The sequence below is a fragment of the Oratosquilla oratoria genome, chromosome 5 (genome assembly GCF_046742065.1).
Source record: "Oratosquilla oratoria isolate Oo_2021 chromosome 5, ASM4674206v1, whole genome shotgun sequence".
Lineage (NCBI taxonomy): Eukaryota > Metazoa > Arthropoda > Malacostraca > Stomatopoda > Squillidae > Oratosquilla > Oratosquilla oratoria.
Window position 1 is genome coordinate 40,996,146 of NC_134781.1, and position 22,500 is coordinate 41,018,645.

The 22,500-nt window shown below is 41.1% G+C and overlaps 1 protein-coding gene across 1 annotated transcript in view; it reads right to left on the minus strand.

The window, feature by feature from the left end:
- LOC143025245 (trehalose transporter 1-like protein) overlaps positions 1-22,500 on the minus strand; it is an 83,811-nt gene that overhangs the window by 34,379 nt on the left and 26,932 nt on the right. Inside the window, exon 2 of the mRNA XM_076184705.1 lies at positions 7,982-8,601. Coding sequence (XP_076040820.1) covers positions 7,982-8,518 — 537 coding nt within the window. The 5' untranslated portion in view covers positions 8,519-8,601. The remainder of the gene's footprint in view (positions 1-7,981; positions 8,602-22,500) is intronic.

The following is a 22,500-nucleotide window of genomic DNA, read 5'->3' on the forward strand; positions in this document are numbered from 1 at the left end:
GGTTGTGCCAATAAAGACTTCATCCACGCATGGTGCTTTTACACTAAATCAGGAGTAGTGATCAGATTCTTTATACGGGATAGCACTGTCCTTCCGAGGACTTCCCGCCTCATAATAATGTCTACATTGGCCCTATTAGATGCAGACAATTGAACGCATCAACAAGAAGGAACTATCAATCAACATCACAGACAACACCATAAGCAAACACTCTACTAAAGATTATTAGTTACTGTGAAGATCGCAAACGGCTATAACTGCTGGAGACAATAACTGTCAGAGGCAAGGTCTCGTCCTTAAATCTTAAGGTGAACATGATATCTAGCATTCCATTGTTTAATTCTTCACTTGGAAAACAGGCCCGGTTTATGAGATTCTGTCCGTCACCTTCCTCCTCTTCCTCCTCCTCCCACGTAATCTTACCATTTTTCATTGTCATATGATGATAAGAACGCACAAGTGAACAGCAAGGAAGGAACCGAGTGGTTACGCTGACCAGTACGGAGATTTATTGACCTGCTCGTTTGTCCCCGTCAACTATAAATACAACACTAAGCGCCTCATTGCGTACGTCAGACTAAGCGTCCAAACATAATCACATATTCATGAGTATAAAGCTCATTGTTGCAAGCCTAGTTTAGATATATAACAAAACACACGTACTTTTACCTAGTTTAGGTGTATTACATTACGCAAGTACTGTTACCTAGTTTGGATAGATAACATGACGCAATTATTCATTTACTTCACCTCGCTGGTGTGAGTGAATGTAAATAAAAACAATACGAAAAAGTTGGAGGACGTTATCAACTCTTAGCACATTTCGTCATATATCTCATACTTATATCTTGCTGTTAATTGGCTTCCAGGAGATTATTTTCCAACGCTGAATAGAATCGCTAGGCATCCATAAACTCCCGCTAATCTGCCGTTGTTGGTCCAATTGTTGACCTTTGTGGATCTCTAAGGTTGGACCATAAATTTAGGTTCTCTTCTCTAGAAAATAATGTTTCAGTTTTGATAATACGAGATAAAAGTTTGTCTAGAATCCGAGTCATTTCATCATAATATAGGATGATATAATTTCGGTACCAATTTATCTTTCACATTTCTGAATCCTGTTTCTAGTCTCTATACACTAGTTTTTTTTAAACTTCTACCATTCAGAATTTATAGTCTTGAAGCCTCGGTCTGTTCTCTTAGAGTGCTTGTATTTTGTTCAACCGTTGTGCGCGTTGGTAGATTATCGTGTTCAGAGACATTTATTATTCAATTTCTGATAACAGTCACGGATCACGTCGTCGTTGAGCTTTAGTGTCAGCTTGAAAGATGGAATCTAAAGCATTATTTGAAATTGCTGCAGTAAAGTAATCATAGGTTTCAATGTATGAAGTGAAGAGAACATATCCAGATTGATGCCCTCACCGTACACTCACCCCACCCACCACGACTGATGACTCTACCTCTACCCCGAAACCCTCCATCGCCCCACCACCAGATACATCCCGGTGGAAGTACCCCCCGATGCCATAAACCAGGGGTCAACGTTTGGCATGGCTGTACTAAGCGAACCCCCACGGCCACCTCTCAAAGACCTGCACCACCACTATCATCACTACCACCACCACTTCCAGACCTCTTCCTCACGACGCCTAGCCCCACGGACTCTGCTGAAGTACAAGCTCTTCGCCAAGCTGTTGCATCTTTCGAATCCCGCTGTTCAGCCCTCACGAAGAAATTCGATGCCATAGATGCCCGTATCGAAAGCTTAATTAACCAATAGGCTACCGCAGCAACCACTCTTGCCAGTCTAGTCGAATCTCACAAAGCTGTTATCACCTCTGCCACAGCCCTTACAGAGCGGCTTGATACAGTTGCCTTCCATCTTGAGAAATTCTCGTCGCCTTTAAACTCCTCCACCCATGCTCCGCCTGGCAGCACCCACATTCAAACACCAACCCCATCCGGCCCTTGCAAAGCGCATAGTAGTAAGATTCTCTGATCTCGTTTTGCTTCACGTCATCTCCTGGAATGCTTTCGGAATACGCCATAACACGAAACTCACTGCACTCAAGGCATACGTCCATCGCCATCACCCCAGATCATATTCATTCAAAAAGCTTTTCCCGGTGGTGCTCAGCCATGCGACACAGCACCTACGCTGTCTGGCTATGTCTCGTACATACATCCAGTCAGGAATGGCCTCATTTCTTGCGTCCACGCATCCATGCCCACACAAGCTCCTTCGATGCTCCAGGGGTACTACTATGACCTTTCAGTTAATTGAAGTCACTGTGGGCAATGGTAAACTTCGACTTTGCAACGTATACTCTGCCCCTGGTGTTATTAATCTCGCTGCCCTCCCAGTACCTACAAATCGTGGAATGATTTATATGGGGGATTTCAACGCTCGACATCCTGCTCTTGGTGATGCCTCTCCTGCTCCCAACCGTAGTGGAATGCCTCTACTCAACTACATACACCGCTACCGACTCACACGATGGGAAACTGGTGGAGCCACACATGCACGTGGAGGCACAGTTGACCACATCATCACGTCTGGCCTCGTGCCATCCCGTGTCGCCTGTCAGTCAATTCCTTCTCTCTTCTCCGACCATATTGCTCTTAGTTTATACTGCTCCATACCATCTCGGATTCCAACTCCTCATCATCGGACCCACATATCCATTCCTCCTAAATATTGCCCTACGTATATTTCGTACATCTCTAGTCTCCTTCCCACATTTGACTTCCTATCCCCCGACGCACTATACACGTGCTTAGTGAATACCACACACGACATCTACGGCCGCTATATAACCAAATCTCACCTACAGCGCCGCCCTGTACCTCACTCATGGACGTTGGACCATCGTATTATCCAAGCGGAGAGAGCTACACAGACTACCGGTCATACTTTTTAGACGCAACCCACACCTGACTCTTTACATCAGTACCAAATAGCACGGGATAATATGGTCGCCCTCCAGAACTGTGCCTACACAGAGTCTTGGCAGAAATACACTAATTCCATAAATCACCAGACTAGTATCGCGACCATGTGGCGCCTTGTAAAAAGGGTCGTTAAGAAGCAACCTCCCTGCGCCCTCCATCACAGTCCAGACGCCTACGCCCAGGACCTCATTACTTTATGGTCGTCACAGTCGTGGACTAACAACCTTCCTACGCATATCCAAGAGGCACTCTCCACTCGTCGCAACGCCCGTAATCTCCTCCTAATGGCTGCACTTCTCCGCCCAGATGAAGAAAACGACGTTCCGATTACGGAGAATGAATTACGACTAGCCATGGCTAATACAAAAACTTCTGCCCCCGGGGATGACGGCATTACATACCAAGTGCTCCGACTTCTACTGGAAGTTCCTGGCAACCCCCTCCTTCGTCTCTTCAACTTCTGCCTCCTTCGAGGACATGTGCCTACAGCCTGGACCTCAAGCATAATTGTCCCGATATCGAAACCAGGTACTGATAAATTCAGACCCATTTCCCTCACTTCATACTTCAGCAAGGTGCTTGAACGCATCATCCTTGCCCGGTTCATGCATCATCTACAAGGCCAACTCTCCCCGCAGCTGTATGGTTTCCTCCCACATCGAAGTAAGCACCACTGCCTTACTGAACTCTACACCTGCCTCTCTCCCACCAGCGTAGTTGCCTTCCCGACCAGAAAAGTGCTTTTGATGTAGCCAACCATGAAATAATTCTTGACCAGCTGATTACCTTCGGAGTGCAAGGAAACCTTCTCCGGTGGATTCGGGGATATCTGAGTAACAGGAAGTCACGTGTTCTCTTTCGAGGTGTGTGCAGTTTTTACGAGCAGTTCAAACTTAGTACCCCGCAAGGTGGCATACTAAGTCCTTTTCTACTCAACGTCTTGATGCACCGTTTATTCTCACTTCTTCTACGTTCCCGGTACAACTCTCCTCTGCTACGCGGACGACATCTGCATCCATTTCAACTCGCCTCCTGAACTCCAACTCGTCCTCAATGGCTTCTACACGTCAACTACCGCTTGTGGTCTCATCATTTCCCCTGAGAAGAGCAGAATATTTTCATCTCGTATCCTCCAAGCACTGCCGACGTTCAACATGGGAGGTAATGCTATCCCTCATTGCACCAGCCCGGATCACTCCAGCCATACCCACTCGACAACGTATCCATTCCCTTGTTAAAGATCTCCTTGATCGTCTACAGGCCCGTTTTACCCCTATCAAGTGGCTTGCCACAAATTTCACCGACGCTTCATTACCAATGGTCAGGACTCTATACACCACATTTCTTCGATCACTCGTTGACTACTTATCACCTGCCCTTTGTCAACTTCCCAGGAGAGCTTTGGAACCTCTCGAAAAATTCCAAATAGAATTATGAGATTTATCTTAGGTTGCCCTCCTTCGACTCGCATCGTTAACATGCAAAGTGAGAGAATATATGCTAATATGGCAATTCTCTCTGTAAAATGCCTTCGATCACCATATCTGTCCCCAAACTTTACTGCTACTATCAGGGCGTCGCTCGAACCTGACGATGCACCCCGCCTCCCACTTCGTCCAGGAGGCCGCAACCTCGTCACTACAGTGTGCAACACACTCAGAAACCTTGACCTCCACGTCCCTGAAGAAACGGTTGAACCCGACTTACCCCCGTGGCGAATCTCCCTCCCTAACGTCACCTTCACACCAACCTCCAAAGATGACCTTCCTGCACTTCAAAAGCAACTAGCACTAGAGACCATCGACAGCGTATCCTCAAAGATCCCTGCAGCGCATGTCATCTACGTTGATGGCTCAGTACAGGCTGATGGAAGAGCAGCATGTGCCATGTACTCACCCACCTTACAGCCACCTGTGGAAGCTGGATGGATTGGACGCAGGTTACCTGTCACATCAAGCTCCACGTTTTGTGAGCTACACGGAATCCTCGACGCAGTAACATATCTTGTAGACTGTGGCATCAATGGTGTGATCGTTTGTGACTCCCAACCTGCTCTACACGTCCTCTCCTCACCAAGACCCAACTACTATCGTGTTGTGCAGGCCATACTGACCCAACTCGCCGTTGCTTACGAAGCATCTATGGCCGTGTCTTTCATATGGGTACCTTCTCACCTGGCTGGCAACGACGCGGTGGACCGTCTTGCCAAAGCAGCCTGTGCCCTCGTCTTAGACGACGAACGCGAAGTACCCTCTCTCACATGCCTCAAAAACAGAATACACGCAGCCACTCACGCCTTAACAACACGCCGAAGGGATGCGGAACGAACCACCAGTGTCTCAATACAACACCACGACCACTTCCTACCTAGACGCCACAAGTATCGCCGACGCGGACCCATGGTACGGAGACACAATGTTGTCAGTGCTCGACTCAGACTTGGATATAGACCTGTATGGCAAGTCTTACCAAGGCAGCCTACGTGTAGTGTTCTCTCTATCATGTCTTAAAAAACAAGATACACACAGCCACTCATGCCATGTCGACACACCGAAAAGACGCGGAACGGACTACCAATATCCCCATACGACCACCTCCTACCCAACCGCCACAAGTATAATCGACGCAAGTCCATGGTACGGAGGCACAATGTTGTCAGCACTCGGCTCAGGCTTGGGAATCGACCTGTGTGGCAAGGCTTCCAGACGGATGATGTGCCACAATGATCACCATGCAGGCTGTATAACCGTCCTAACGTGAACACCCTTGAACATTATTATCTCCAATGGCCCATGGTGACAGACAATATTCCCCAGAGGCAAGGCATGATGATTGTATGTAACACTTACATAAACACGATAAACAAGATGTACCACTATCTCGCCATCCCCATTTCGGGGAATCTTGAATGACTATTACATTATGTTTCCTTTTAAAGAATGTATGTAATAGATGACATGTCCTCTAATACAATGCTGTAATTATTGTACTATTGTTTGCCGCCCACGGGCGTAATGAATTTAATAAAACCAAAAATCTGTCGTTACTCTTTTGATTGTTAGTTGCCATTTTTCTAGCTACATTTCCTAGAGTTACATTGCTTCAACCTCGACTTCTTATTACTTCTGTTTCTTAGTATTCTTTGAGAACCTGGAGCTTCCTCGTGTCTGCTAGCAGGCTAGACATCTTGAATGTTTGTCTTTGTACTTTCGTCTGTATTCGTTTGGTCTTAGCTGTGGGACGGAGTTCATATTTTGTCACTCTATCTTTATTTTTTTAACCTTTTTTGGCCTCTGAAACAATGTCACTGTATGTCTTTTTCTAGTTCACTTGTTTATTAGTTCATTTATTTGTTTATTTGTATATCTATTCATTTATTTATTTATTTATCTATCCGTCTATTTATTTGTTCATTTATTTATTCTACAAAGAATGTCTGACTCAAAAAAAAAAAATCTATATGACTAATCTTATCTGTGGCGTTTACAAAATGCGATGTTCTGTAGATTACGTGGATTATAGAATATGTAGAATTTTGCAGGATCTTTAGTTACAATTTGTAGGAATACTGATATTCCAACACTTTAAGTCCGAAATTCTGTGGTCTCTATAATTCCCCACTCGCCCTCCAACAGTAAAATCTAGCCCCTAGAAGGGTGGGTGGGTGAAGAATTCCTCCCTGATTGAAAACTACGTCACCAGATTGTACCATTTCGTTGTGTACAATATCTCTACATTTCCAGGTTCAGTTTCTCCACTTTTCATTATTGCTGGTGTCGCAATCGGAAGCGTGCTCGTCTCGCATTTACTTACTTATGGGTTCGGATCCCGCACTTCTCTCCGATTCCCAGTAGTGACTGTTGTCTGCTCCAATAGTCCCTAAAGTGCATGGTAGGGCAAAGATGACGGCTTCGGCAGCAGCTACTCAGCGCCTCCAGACGTAGGCTTCTCATCTTGTATTTATGACCTCTTAGATCATGTCAATTTCGATGGTATTCTTAGGTGAGTTCTTTCATGTAAAGTGGAGGCCTTAGCTGCATCAGTATCTCCAAGGCTGATTTCTAACATGATAAGACACCCAATGTATCATGACCTTGATTTGATGTCGTTCTAGGTGGACGTTACCAGGTATCTCACGAACTTAGGCCTCTTTTATATTATCTGTGGCCTTTCTGGAAACCGTGTGGTTGGCAAGTGGTTCTTTAGTCTTTATTTTGCGTTCATTTTGTGATTTTTTATGTTTATTTATTTATTTGTCTATTTGTTTATATTTTATTTATGTATCTACCTGTTTATTCATTTGTTTATTTATTCAATCATTAGTTTATTGTATTGCTAACAGCTCTGGCTTCTTTTCGCTCAGCTTCTTCATGAATAAACTGCTGACAATTGGAGAAATCTCCTCCTCTTTCTCCTTCCTCCTCCTCCTCCTCCTCCTCCTCCTCCTCCTCCTCTTAAGAGCTGGTGACACTCGCATTTTATTATGTTCAACTCCTGCAAATACCAAAGTTGATATATATACCAAGGGGCGTGCCGGCTACAAACAGGTTAAGACACACACACACACACACACACACACACACACACACACACACACACACACACACACACACACACACACACACACACACACACACACACACACACACACACACACACACACACACACACACACACACACACACACACACACACACACACACACACACACACACACACACACACACACACACACACACACACACAAACATTCTCTCTCTCACTCTCTTTCCTTCTTCTTCGTCTTCTTCTTCTCCCTTTCTTTCTTTTTTATATATATAACCTTCTCGTGATGGATCTAATGGTATATTGTCAGTCCCATGCTTTATCACTGTAAATCATTGCAGTTAACACTTTCCGTACCAGGCACGTTTACTTTCGTCATGGCCGTAGTCATGCCGTTTCATTCAGCTCCATGACCCACCCACACAGACATACACACGCCTACAAGTAGCGAACAAGTCATAAAACAAAGGAAGTCACTAACCTCTCGGAAGAAGGCTGAGTAAAGAACACAAGCGTTTCTGCTTGGCGTGCGCAAATCTGCATTGCAATCCAGTTGCTGCACCTCCTGTGGCTGCTGCAGAAGCTGTTCATCGTAATGTGACACCCTGTAGCCAGTGCCAGCACTGTGGCATTCTGTCAACTTGCAAGACTTGGGTGTCCTATCATTTCCCCAAGTTCCTCTCTCAGCTTCCGTTTTCTTCTCTTTGTTGGATTCACCTGTTTTCAAAAGTTTTTTCCTTTCTTCATCGTCTCCTTTTCCTTCATTTTTAATTTGTTTTTCACCCTCCGCTTCTGTTCTCTTTTCGCTGTGCAAACCGTCCTTTTCCAAAAGTTTTTCATTCTGTTCCTCAGATCTCGCACCATTGGGAAAATAACTGTTTGTCATTTGTTTTCTACCACCGATCTCACGGTCATTGTGGCTCGTCCATTTGCCGCGGTTCAGACACTCGTCAGTCGTATCACTCTTATGTTCACGTCCTGATTTCCGATCTCCCGAGGGTGACCCGGTGTCCGCCATGGCCACGCTAGTTTGTGTCAGGTAAGCCAAACTCAGGTCAGGTCAGGTCAGGTCAGATTAGGTCATAGTTCTGGCACAGCTCCCTGGAAAAGAAAAAGAAAATGAATAGGAATCAGACGTAGATAAGGTCAATATATACAAACTAAACATGAAAGATTACGTGATGACCATAACCTCACTATCCCTTTATCTCATCTAAAATTCACCTGGACGGTAATACCTCTTCATCACAGTTAAAATGTCCATGGCTCATATTTGCATTTTCTTTTTCGTAAACATAAGATATGTTGGGGGTATAGTTAAAATTACTTCTAAGATACTCTTGGGTCTACCTAGCCTTTGCCTCCTAACTGTTGGAGTACTACCTGCTCGTTGTGCCCCTGCTTCTGCTGAATGTACATCCAACGACCGAGTGTCAGGAGGTATAACCTGACTCTGGTGCGGCAGGCTAACAGCCTCCTCACCTTAAAAACTCTGTTACTGAAACTGGAACATTACCGGACGGACGGACCTAATGGTAGCGACCCTGGAAATTATCATGGAAATGGGAGACACGAAAATGGAAGACTCAATTGGAAACAACCCCTTCAAATAGCAACTTGGAATGTGCAAAGTCTTTATCGACCAGGACTAGGAAGAAACGTTGTAAATGAATTAAAGAACTGCAAAGTAGATGTAGCAGCCTTACAGGAGGTGAGATGGCCGGGAATAGGAGAGAGCAATATAGAAGCAATATAGAAGCTTTTGTATAGTGGATGTGAAGATGGGGTATATAGAGGAGTTGCAATGTGCATTAGCCCCAAAGCACAGCGAGCGTTAATTGAATGCAAATCAATAATTGAAATATTACTCAAAGCACGATTTAAGAGCAAGTACATACATACATATACCAAAGGCTTTTTTCCCCCTTACACGGGAGGTAGCCAAAAGACAAAGGCATAAAAACCACTCCCAACCATTACATTCCTTACATACTCCACTCCCCTCTACCCTCTTCCCTCCATCTTATCTTGGCACCTCCTGGGTGATGGGTCATCCCTGCACCTTGTCCACTGCCCTGGGTCAGAAGCAGTGTCGCAACACACAGCACATACACAGCAAGGCCGCTTCATTAATTCGGCAACCCCCCTCTCCATCTCCTCATGCAGAAAAGGAGAAGACGGGGAAAAATCCCTTCGGGCTGCGTCAATTTATTTCTCATACATACTCTCTCACCCCTTATCCCCCACCCACTCCCCCTCATGCATCACAGCACCATCCATACACAACCCTTCTCTATTCACCATTATCTTTTGTACTCTCCCGTCCTTCCTCAACAGACATTCCTCTCTTTCGTAATGCCCCTTTTACCCCATCCATCCATCTCATCCTAGGACGCCCCCTCATGTTTACTCCTTTCACCTCTGCCCTCCACACCTTTTTTACTAATCTTTCTTCACTCATTCTTTCCATGTATCCAAACCATCCTAATGCTCTTTCATCAATCCTATCACCCAACTCCCTTTTCACCCCTGTTCTCTTCCTCACCTCCTCATTTCTCACTCTATCTAGCCTAGTAACCCCTATTATACTTCTCAGATATTTCATCTCAAACACATTCAAACTCCTTCTCTCTTCCTCTCCTATGCTCCATGTTTCTGCCCCGTACAGTGCTGTTGGCAGAATTACTCCTTCCCAAATGTCTATTTCTCATTACACTTTTTAATTCCCAAGGCATTTACTCTCTTCTCTTAATCTACATTCTACCTCCACCCCCACTCATCCCTTTCCTACCACATTCGCACCCAAGTATCTAAAACTATCCACTTAATCCAGTCTCTCTCCCTTAATGCTCACTTCCAGCCTGCTGCTACTCTCTCCTCTTGTACAGCTCATCACTTTACTTTTACCCACATTTATCTTCAGCTTCCCTCTTTCACACACCTTCCCAAACTCTACCACTAACTTCCTCAATCCCTCCTCTGATCCTGCTACAAGCGCAGTGTCGTCAGCAAAAAACAACTGGCTTATCTCCCACTTTTCTCAATTTTCTTTAACCATCTGCAACTCCCGACCCACTACCCTTGAATTCACCTCTCGCACCAACCCATCCATGTATAGATTGAACAACCAGGGCGACATAACACATCCCTGACGAAGTCCCACCTTTACCTCAAACCATTCACTCTCTCCACTTCTAATCTTAACACGCGCTCTACTACTCTCGTAAAAACTCTTGACTGCTCTTAACAGCTTTCCTCCCATCCCATATATCTGCAGTATCTCTCACAATGCCTTCCTGTCTACCCTGTCGTAAGCCTTTTCCAGATCGATTAAAGCCCAAAAAACATCCTTCCCCTTTCCTATAGCTTTCTGACATATCTGTCTTACCACAAAAATCTGATCTACACAACCCCTACTTGTCCTAAACCCACACTGTTCTTCACCAATTACTCCCTCTGTTCCTCTCCTAATCCTCTCAATCAAGACCCTCCCGTAAGCCTTCCCAACTACACTCAACAAGCTAATCCCTCTGAAACTACTACACTCACAATTGTCACCCTTTCCCTTGTAAAGCGGAACTATACAGGCATTCCTCCAGTCCTCCGGCACTCTACCCTCTCTTAAACAAACATTAAATGACCTTACCAGCCAGTCCACCATAACTGTACCTCCTTTTTTCAGACATTCTGCATGGCATCCATCCAACCCAGGTGTCTTATCTGCTCTCATCATCTTAACAGTTCCTTTCTTTTCATCCTTCCCTATTTCTCATCCATTTTCCTCACTTATTACTCTCATTTTCTTAGCGCTTCCCACTGCAACTACCTTTTCCTCCCTATTCTCCTTCACTTTTAGCAATTCCCTTAAATACTCTGCCCACCTTCCTCACACTGCCTTCTCTTCCATTATCATCTCTCCATCTGCACCTTTTACCTTTTCTTCTCTACTTGATTCGCCTCCTCCTTCTCTTATATATATACATATATATATATGTGAATATATATATATTATATATATATATGTATACATATATGTGTATGTATGTATGTATATATATATATTATATATATATATGTATACATATATGTGTATGTATTTATATATGTATATATATATATATATATATATATTCCAACCTACAGGTCGATTAGATGGTTTTGATCCATAGAAACGTCACTAAACTACATACAATATCAACAAACATTAAATAACCTCACCAGCCAGTCCACCATCATTGTACCTTCTTTTATCAGACATTCTGCATGGCATCCATCGAACCCAGGTGCCTTACCTGCTCTCATAATCTTAATAACTGCTTTCACTTTATCCTTCCTTATTTCTCCTCCATTTTCCTCGATCATCACGGTCATTTTTTAGCTCTTCCCACTGCAGCTACCTTTACCTCTCTATCCTCCTTCACATTTAGCAACTCCCTAAAATACTCGGCCCACCTTCCTCTCACTGCCTTATCTTCCATTATCATCTCTCCATCTACACCTTTTACCTTCTCTTCTCTACTTGATTCGCCTCCTCTTCCAATTTCTTTCTAAAACAATTTTTATTTCTTTCAAAATTTTCTGTCATATTCTTATCCCATTTCACATTTGCTCTCCCCTTTGATTCCTTTATATTATTATTTACTTCTCTTCTCATTACTTTGTACCTCTCATATGATTCCATCGTCCTAATTTGTAACCAATCTATGAATGCCTGCTTCTTCTCTTGTACACCCTTCTTTGATTCCTCATCCCACCACTCACTACCCTTCCTTCTATTTTCTCCCGTCCTCCTTGTTCCACACACTATCTTTGCACACCTCATGACTCCCTCCTTGAACCATCCCCATTCCTCCTCCACTCCTAGTTCTACTCTATCCTTTACTCACTCCTACTCCTCTCTCAGCTTCTTTTTATACTCCTTCTTCTTTTCTTTCTCATTTAAACAGTTCACTCTAAGTACCTCCATACCTTCTGCCCTTTTCCTCTTTCTCCACCTATTCTCCATTTTCAACTTATCTTCCACCAAAAAATGATCTGATACTCCCCCACTATCTCCCCTTAGAACATGTACATCTTTAACTCCTCCTACTATACTCCTGGTTACCACTATATAGTCCATTAACGCTCTATCTGCCACCCTTCCATCCACCACCCTCTCCCATGTGTACTTATGCTTGTCTTTCTTCCTAAACACTGTGGTTTAACATTACTGTTATAGCTGCGTGTGTACAGACTGAAGATGGAGACGACAGGGAAAAGGACAGAATGTACGGAGATCTACAAGATCTGGTTGATGGAATACAAAAGCATGATTTACTACTCGTGTTGGGTGATATGAATGCAAAAGTGGGAAAAGAAAATTTTGGGTCAGTAGGGCCAGAAAGTGTATAGGGTGGCTTTAAATAAAACACACAATAATTATTAAGTACATTTTTCACAGCACAGACAAACGTGCGTACGCTTTAGAAACAGTACCAATACTAAGCCACGCCAAATCTTGAGTTGGCGTGAAAAGCATACATGAATCGCATTTGCGATTAAAAGAAAAAAAAATACTCACAGACACATACAATGATAAATATATAGTAATAAATAAACAATACTGTAAATATGTATATACTAGATTTTGTTAGAAAGGGGCTTCGCCCCTGAGATCTCAGCATGTTGATGAATTCGATAAACTCTTAATTTAAGATTTTAAAAAATATATATACTTTTTCTCAATGAAAATTATCCAATTTTTTAAAGGAAGATGATTGTTAATGTACCCGCCAGATATTTCACATAAAATTATGAGAAAATTTACAAAGAAATTTACTCAATAATTAGCGGGGATTTTATTTTTGTATATTCACTCTTAGAGGAGATATACATTTAGAAATTTTAAAAATTATTATTACTGCATTGTATGGACGGAAAGTTGGGCAGGGACGTTACTATCGCCACTGTTGGTAATTTTTTTTTTTTTTTTTAATACTTTTTTATGATTTTTTCATTTGCAATCATATCTCTAGATAATTTCTTTGTAGACTATATTTTTCGTCTTCTCCTCTTCTTGATAATAATATAAATTTCTTGGATCTCCTATTCTTGATACAGCAACATATAATTGTCTATGCGTAAATACTTCGTTTGTTAAATTTAAGCCAACTTTTTTACATGTTTGTCCTTGAGATTTGTTAATTGTCATTGCATATGATAATCTAACTGGAAATTGCAATCTTGAAAATTTAATTGGCTCTTCATTTAAGCTTTATCCTTGGTAAAAGCACTTGTTCACCTTTATATTTGCCATTGAGTATTTTAGCTTCTATAACATTATTTGACAAACTTATAACAATCATTCTTGTTCCATTGCATAACTTAGGTGAATTAAGATTTCTTAACAGTATAATAGATGCTCCGATTTTAAGCTTTAGACAATGGGGTGGCATTCCAGATATTTCTAATGAGTTTAAGAATTCAACTGGAAAATTAACTTCTTCATTTGTATCTATTGCCTTATCAATTGAATTGTAGGTATAAATTGGTTCACTGATCTTTTCAAGCATTTCATTATTTATTGAGTCAACATCATCATTTATTGTAGCAAGTATAGCCCTTTCAGATAGAATAGTCCATATCTGTATAATTAGATTCAAAGTTGTCAAAAACTGATTCCATTAATGCTACTATTGTTGATACTCGGTTTCCAAATTGTAATGCAATTCTATTATCACAGCTATTGATTTTATCTTCACCAATTTCAACCAATTTATTTGCGAAATACTGTAAATCAGTTGAGTTCAATGAATTAACTCGCATATTGATCCTTAGAGATAATTTTTCAAATAGATTCCATAATTGTGAAGATTTGATTGAGGCATCGATTTCATCAGCTTTTGTTCCTCTTAGTACTACTGGTAATATTTGTCTGAAATCTCCTGCAAGCAGTACTGTAACATTTCCAAATGGATCATTGCTATTTTTGTGTGACATTGCAGCTTCATCCCAAATAATGAGATCACAATTCTTAATGTAGTTCCATAATTTACTATTTTTCCTTATTGATGTTGTAAATTCATCAGATATTGATGATGAAAATGGTAACTTGAACATTGAATGTACAGTTTTGCCTTCATCTAATAATGTTGATGCTATTCCTGATGATGCAACAGAAATACTTTTTCCATTAATAACTTTATTTTTAGCAAATATCAGATTAAGTAAAAATGTTTTACCAGTTCCACCTGGAGCATCTAAGAATATAAGCTTAGTATTATTTAGTCCATTCAAACAATCAATAATCTTATCATAAACTTCTCTTTGATCTACATTTAGCATAATTTCATTTCTTTCAATAAAATTAGTTGTTTCATCTACAGTATTAGGATCAGAATCGATTTGACCATTAAATTGATCAAACATTGGTTCTGGTAATCCTACATCTCTAAGTGATTTATCTCCTATCTCATTTATGATTGATTCTAATCTGTGTAATAATTCTGAATATACAATTTCAATGTTATCAATTTCTTCATTTTGATTTTCAGTCATCTGGTTCAGTATATCAAGGGACATTTGTGATTTGAATTCTTCATAAAGTCCTACTGGATTACTTGGATTACAATATACTAATATCAAACCAAATAATGATCTAACTTGACATGGCAATTTAGATATTGATTCTTGAATACAAAATCTTAAATGATCATCATTTTCAAGTAATCCTCTTGCTAAACATGCTTCTTTGAATGTATTGTATTGTGTTCCATCAAAATATTTAACTTCTTTAAATGATTTAGGACCTCTAACATGATTAAGTAGTCTTAAACAAAGCATTCAGTTTGATTTGGAGATACTGTATACATTCGAGCACATGCTTTGACTATCCTACCATTTAATCTTCTTTTCCACTTTTCGTCTGGAGTAAGTGTATAATGATTAGGTATTTCTCGATAAAGTAGAGTATTTGCATGCTGATCTTCTGCATTTAATTTGAAAAATGATGTTAAACTTGTATTTTTTGGATTAATAATTCTTTGTTGTACATTATCTGGATTGAAATAAACTCTTTGTCCATTCTCAAGGTGAATGTCAAGTTGCTGAACAGCTGGATGTCTCATGTGTATATTGAATTCAAATATTCTCCATGCAGCTTCATTACTATTCAAATATCTACCTGAAATGTAATTGTCAACCTCATTATAGTCCTCACCACTTCTTAATTGTAATACTGCTTCATCACTGCCTTTATTCAGATACTTTATTATGTACATTATCGATTGTACTGAACAACAAATTTCAACATTAATGTGAGCTTTGAATGCTTTTAATAATAATGGATTGTAAGGCACTATCCATCGATTATCAATAGTGTAGGTTTTGCCATTTCTGACTATTGTTGCACTTTGACCACCATTTTCACTATCTCTCCTTCTATACAATGGATATCCAGATATTTTTGGTCAACAGCACACCCTATACATTAACATAACACGTATAATTACATGATATAAATGCAATACATACACAAAACAAGAGATGCACAAAAGAAAATGGATACAAGTACAAGCAATATACACAAGAACTGTAAACAAATACAAGAATACATAAAAGAACTGGCGCCAGTTAAACAAAAACACAGCAATTGCCGGACGTCCGGGACATGAAACATTGAAACAATTACAATATACATATGAAATACACAATAGACATAGGACAATGGGAAAAACAATATATCTTTGGGCAGACAAAAATAGTAGAGCTTGTAAATATAACCAAAGATTACATCCCCCACCTCAGGTACGCCAAGCACAATTGAGGCCGCACCCAAGAATTTACATAATTTACAATAGTAGGGATAGGGGATACCAAAAAATGCACAACACAAATGTATACAATAGGCTCACTCGACCAACAAGGCATTGTACTTCTTGAACGTAGATGATACGAGTGGCAAACAGCGGGTAACACAATAGGAACATTGAGCTTTGGGGGAGGCTGGGTAAATGCAGGTATGGACACCTGAGTCTTCTTAAGCCTGTCAGAATGCAAAACCCCACTAAGTCCCTTAGATGGGTCAAAACCCCTGAACTTGTTGGGATGTAGCTGTTCAGTTACCAAAAAGGGGCCTGTAAATTTACAATTTAATTTGGATTGACGGTCAGGCATCCTCTTATAAACATGATCACCAACAACGATGGTAACAGGCTTTGTACGAACATGTTGGTGTTTCAACATTTCGGACTTGGAAACATCAAGTTTATCTTTCACAGAGTCATAAATGGTATGCATCGCGTGACTCTGGAGTTGACTATAGTCATCAAAATTGTAGAGGGGACGAGCAGGGTTGTCAAGCAAAGCATAAGGCAGCCGTTTTTCAACTCCAAAGATGACATAATGAAAGTTACTAGCAACATTACAAAGGATTACAAAGGCGGAGCATACCGACAGGAGACTTTTTGGTCCATATCTAGGTCGGATGCGAAAAAAATATAATAATAATAAAATAATAAATAAAAACTATAATAATGTAAATAACAAATGAAATACATAAATAAATGCATAGGTATAGTTAAATAATAATAAATTGACATATAACTAATAATAAAGGAAAATCAAACAGACAAATGATAACAAAACAAAAACAAATAATATGAAATAAATTATAATCATTAGAGCATCTTGCTTAGATGTTTATCTAAATGATTTTTAAAGCTTCGAACTGAACTACATTGCACTACCTGTGCAGGAAGTTTATTCCATTCATTAACTACACGGTTGGCAAAGTTGTTTCTACCTACTTCCAAATTGAATCTATTTCCGGACAGTTTGAGACCATTGTTTCTTGTCTGATTCTCATTAAATGTGAAATTTTTATCATTTTTGATGTTGTCAATTCCCTTTAGAATCTTAAAGACCTGTATCAAGTCACCTCTGAGTCTACGCTTTTTTAGGGAAAACAGATTCATATGTTTTAGTCGATTTTCGTATGATTTATTTTTGATATTTGGAATAAGTTTTGTGGCTCGCCGTTGTACTTTTTCCAGTCTGTCAATGTCTTTAATGAGATTCGGTGACCATACGGAAACAGCATATTCCAAATGTGGGCGAACTAACGATTTATATAGCTTGTTAATGAGTGATAGACTTTTGAAATCAAAAGATCGCGCAATCAGTCCTAGAATCTTATTTGCTTTCTCAGAGGCTGAAATACACTGCTTGGATGATTTGAGATCGTTACTGATAATTACGCCGAGATCTTTTTCACTATCTGCTTTTGTTAATGAACTTCCAAATAACTTGTAATCGTACTTACCGTTATTTTTACCTATGTGCATTACCTTGCATCTACTTGTGTTAAATTTCATTAGCCACTTTTCAGACCATTGCTGTAATTTATCTAAATCTTCTTGAATATCTAATTGGTTTAAGTGATCATTTGCCATTCCGCACAGTTTTGTATCATCAGCAAATTTGGAAACAGTAGATTTTAGTCCATGGTCTACTTCATTTATATATAATATGAATAAAAGTGGCCCAAGAACGGAAGCCTGAGGAACTCCACTTGTAAAAAAAATTCCATCTAGAAGTTTTTCCATTTAAAACAACTCTATGTTTTCGACCATTCAACCAATTACTAGTCCAACCTAATAGGCTACCACTTATTCCGTGTAAAGCTAATTTAGTAAGTAGTCTTTCGTGTGGGACGGTATCAAAAGCTTTTGGAAAGTCTAGATATATTAAATCTATTTTGTTTCTTTTGTCATAATTCGAGATAACTGTGTTGTAGAATTCGAGTAAGTCAGTCACGCAAGAACATGTCTTAGTATCTCTAAAATTTTCCTGTTCGTCCTCAAGACCATTGGACGCCGGATGATAAGCAGTCACGAACGTCTGTGTTATGCCGTAATGTTCACAAATACTAGCCAAAACCTCATTCCTAAATTCCGTCCCATTGTCACCAAGGAGCAAGGAAGGAGTAGTGTATGGACACAAATCATGAGAAACTAAAGCATGGGCTACAACTGTTGTAGACTTGTTACGTAAGGGAGCTAATATTACAAAACGACTAAAGTGGTCAACACACACAAGGACATACACAGAACCTTGAAAGCTACGAGGCAGTTGCAAAAGGTCTATAGCCACAGTCTGAAAAGGGCAAGAAGGAGTAGGGTACTCTAAGATGGGAGCAGTGCTCGTAGAACGTTTGTTCTGGGCACAAAAACTACACCGGGCTACATGAGAGGTAATGTCTAGTCGCATTTTAGGCCAATAATACTTCTTACGCGCCATAGCCAGAATTTGTCACGACCTGGGTGACCAGCCTGAGGGGCATCATGAGCAAGGGACAAAACAACGGGAACTAGAGACTCAGGGATCACTAGCTGTGCCACATCTTGCTCAAACACTTCCACCTTACGAATGAGAACCTTGTCCTGCAGGGAAAATTGGGACAGAGGTACCGGTAAAGCTGGTAAGGTGGTATCATCACCAGAATCCAAAGCATAAATGACCGCAGACCAAACAGGGTCTTCACGCTAAGCTTTGGCCAGATCCTTCAGGGAAAATTTATTAATCACTGCAAAAGCAGCAACAGGGATTTTACGTGAAAGTGCATCAGCAACGTTGTTTGCACGCCCCGGGATATGTTTAAGGGTTGGATTGAATTCCTCGATCGTGAGGAACCATCTGGCTAGACGGCCTGAAAGATTTTTGCCCTTGAAAAGCTGAGTGACAGCAGTGTGGTCCGTGTAGACTGTAATAGGATATCCAAAAATTATATCACGGAAATGCTTTAAAGCCCACACCACTGCCAGGGCTTCTAAATGAGTAACAGAGTAACGGGACTCAGGCTTATTAAGAATGCGACTAGCATATGCAATGACATGAGGTCTACACCCATCTACTTGTTGCATGAGTACATCTCCAATGCCTGTAACAGAAACATCTGTACAAATTGTAAAGGGAAGACTATAATCTGGGAAGGCCAACACAGGCGCTTCAGTAAGAGCAAGCTTCAAGGAATCAAAACTATCCTGATGAACATCACGCCACTGGAGGGAAGAGTCCTTCTTTAGAAGACGAGTGAGAGGGGAAGCAATTGAAGGAAAGTCTTTAATGAATGCACGATAGTATCCTGCAAGTCCAAGGAAGGAACGTACATTTTCAACTGACTTCGGTATAGGGAAGTCCCTCACCGCCCTGATTTTATCACCTGTGGTGTGGATACCATGTTTGTCTACAACATGACCTAGGAATTGGATACTAGACTTGAAAAAGGAACACTTGGGTAAGTTGAGCAAAACGCTTCAGCAAAACGTTGCAAGACCATGGACAACTTAGTAAAGTGGCTTTCGGCATCTTTGGATACTAAAATCAAATCATCCAGGTAAACAAAAAGTCCATCCCCAACTAAGCCATGAAAAATAGAGTTCACTAAACGCTGGCAAGTCAAAGGAGCATTCCGCAAACCATGGGGCAACGAAGCCATTCATAATGCCCACCGGGAGTCGAGAAGGCCGTGATTTTACGAGACTTCTCCTCCAGAGGTATCTGTCAAAAATCTGCCTTTAAATCCATGGTGGTGAACACCGTATTACCAGTGCCAATGAACTGGAGAAGGTCACTTAAGACAGGCAAAAGGTAATGGTCAAGAACAGTGACCTCGTTAACTCTCCTGTAATCAACAACTGGACGAAAAGATCCATCTTTCTTAGGCACCAGGAGAAGAGGCGAGTTCCACTCTGAGTGGGACTCCTGTACAATGCCTTCACGCAATAAATCGTCAACCAAGGACTGGGCTATAAGCCGACGAGAGTGAGGTAACCTGTAAGAGGGGACATAAACAGGACGAGTACCTGGCTGAAGATCAATTAATTGAACCACACGGTCCGTAACACCTAATGGATCACCGGGCAAAGCCATAGCCTGACGGTGGTTAACTAAAAGTTCAAGGAGACAAGACGTCTCATCAGGAAAATCAATCTCGCCTACAAATGTGGCAAACTCAGAAGCTAAGTGAGCAGGGTCAGGTGTTGGAGGAGACCATAGTGCAGAAGCTGCTATGATATGCGAGTCCTGGAAAGCAACAATGTCAACCACATCAAAGGAGCCTAAGTGGCTGCCAGGAGAGAGAGCAATAGGAACAGCCGTGACGTTTGTTACCATCGCCGTGGTAACATGAACCTCGCGAATAGTGGAGAGAGTTCCTTCTAATGCAAGGCGACGAATACGAACAGAGTCAGGCAGAAAGAGAACGTCAGACCCTATCGGGGCACCTGAAACGCGCACCGGAACTCGAACTGAACTTGAAGGTCCAATAAGATGCTCCCCTATAACAACAGCAGCATAAGGAAAAGTAGGGTTAAAGCGCTTAGAAGCTGGTGAGGGCAAATGTGCGGACTTATAAGCACAGCAGAATCACAAACAGAAACTGGCCTATCTGATGCAGGGATAACAAAATTGCAGAAAGTCACTACACGGCGACTAGGAGAAATATCTATGCCATGAGCTGTAAGAGCATCAATACCCAAGAGACAGTCACACGTAAGGGTAATACCAGAAACAACAACGAAAGTGACATGGAAAACTGTAGCATGCGAGGGAAACTGTAAGGGAAGACAAACAGACCCAAGAACATGCAAGGGAGAACCTTGCACAGAATGCAAATTATAACAAAAGGGAGATCAAGGGAGATTGTACAATTCTCGGAGAGCAAAATAAGCCTTTCTACTTAACAGACTACATTCTGCACCAGTATCTACAGTGACTGAAATAGGCGTATCCCTTGTAAGAACTTGGAAGGTAAGTAATTGGGAAGACTCAACATCTACTAAGGGGATTATTTGAGACCGAACATTACTGGTCAAATCTTTGGGTTGTGAAACAAGCGCTGAGGAAAATGGGACTGACGAGGCTGATGAGAAGTCTCATCTCTAAGTATCAAAACCTTGAAACATTGATCAGTCGAGTGTTTACAATGACCATGGATATGGCAGTAACTGAGTTTATCCTGTGGCTCTACTCTAGAAAGGTCATGCGTCATATTAGAAGAAACATTAGATAAACTTCTGCGAACAGGGGACTGTCTTGACTTGTATACCTGGCGCCTACGGCGGTAAAAAAAAATGCTTGTATGACCAGACCTGTTACAAAAAGTACATGTAAGGATAGGGGGGTAATTGTAGATTGAGGGGAGCTATGAGTAGGAAATGTAAACTGAGAGGGCTGAGGAGAACAAGGGACATTGGCATGTTGAAGAGCATTGTTAATACACAAAGAACTAGAAGGCATTTCCCTTAATTTGCAGGAAAGTCTTGCTGCAAAACATAATAGAGTTTCATCAGTCTTATAGCCGAGAGAAGATGCAGCTCTTCTCTCAAACGGCACCAAAAAATGACGTAAAGCAAAAATTCCAAAATAAGACGGAACCTATCTAAAGTGATGGTGCCATTATCTACCCAGTCTGAATGTGAGAGTGAATCGAAGGCGTCAACAACAATTATACTGGCCTGAGCTTGAGCACGCCTGTAGTCAAGAGTACCCAGTCGGAATACGAGGGTATCAGCCAGTTTGAAACATCATTGAAAAGAATTGCCAACAGGGGTATCTGATTTTTTTTTAAATTAAATTAGACCTAAAGATGTCATAATTATAATTCAAAAACTTGGGATCTAGGCCCGATGCAGACAGCATCTCTGACGCTAGTGAATTAGGTACAAGTTGTGACTTCACATAAGATATCTTTTCAGGCCCAGTCGAAATATTTGAGTTCACTATAGCATCCTCGCATTGGCGAATAAAATCTATAGCCTTATAATGGGAGTCTTGGCCTGATAATTTAATAACAGAGTGTTCTTGGTGTAATAAAGTTAAGGTAGGAACCATTGTTCCAGATGGTTTTTGGGGGGTTGTATCGGGGTGGTTAATGAAACAGTCAGATAATGTAATAATGGATAATATTGTATTAGTTACAAGCACTACAAAAACAAGCGTGCGGTCACTTCGTAAACAAAA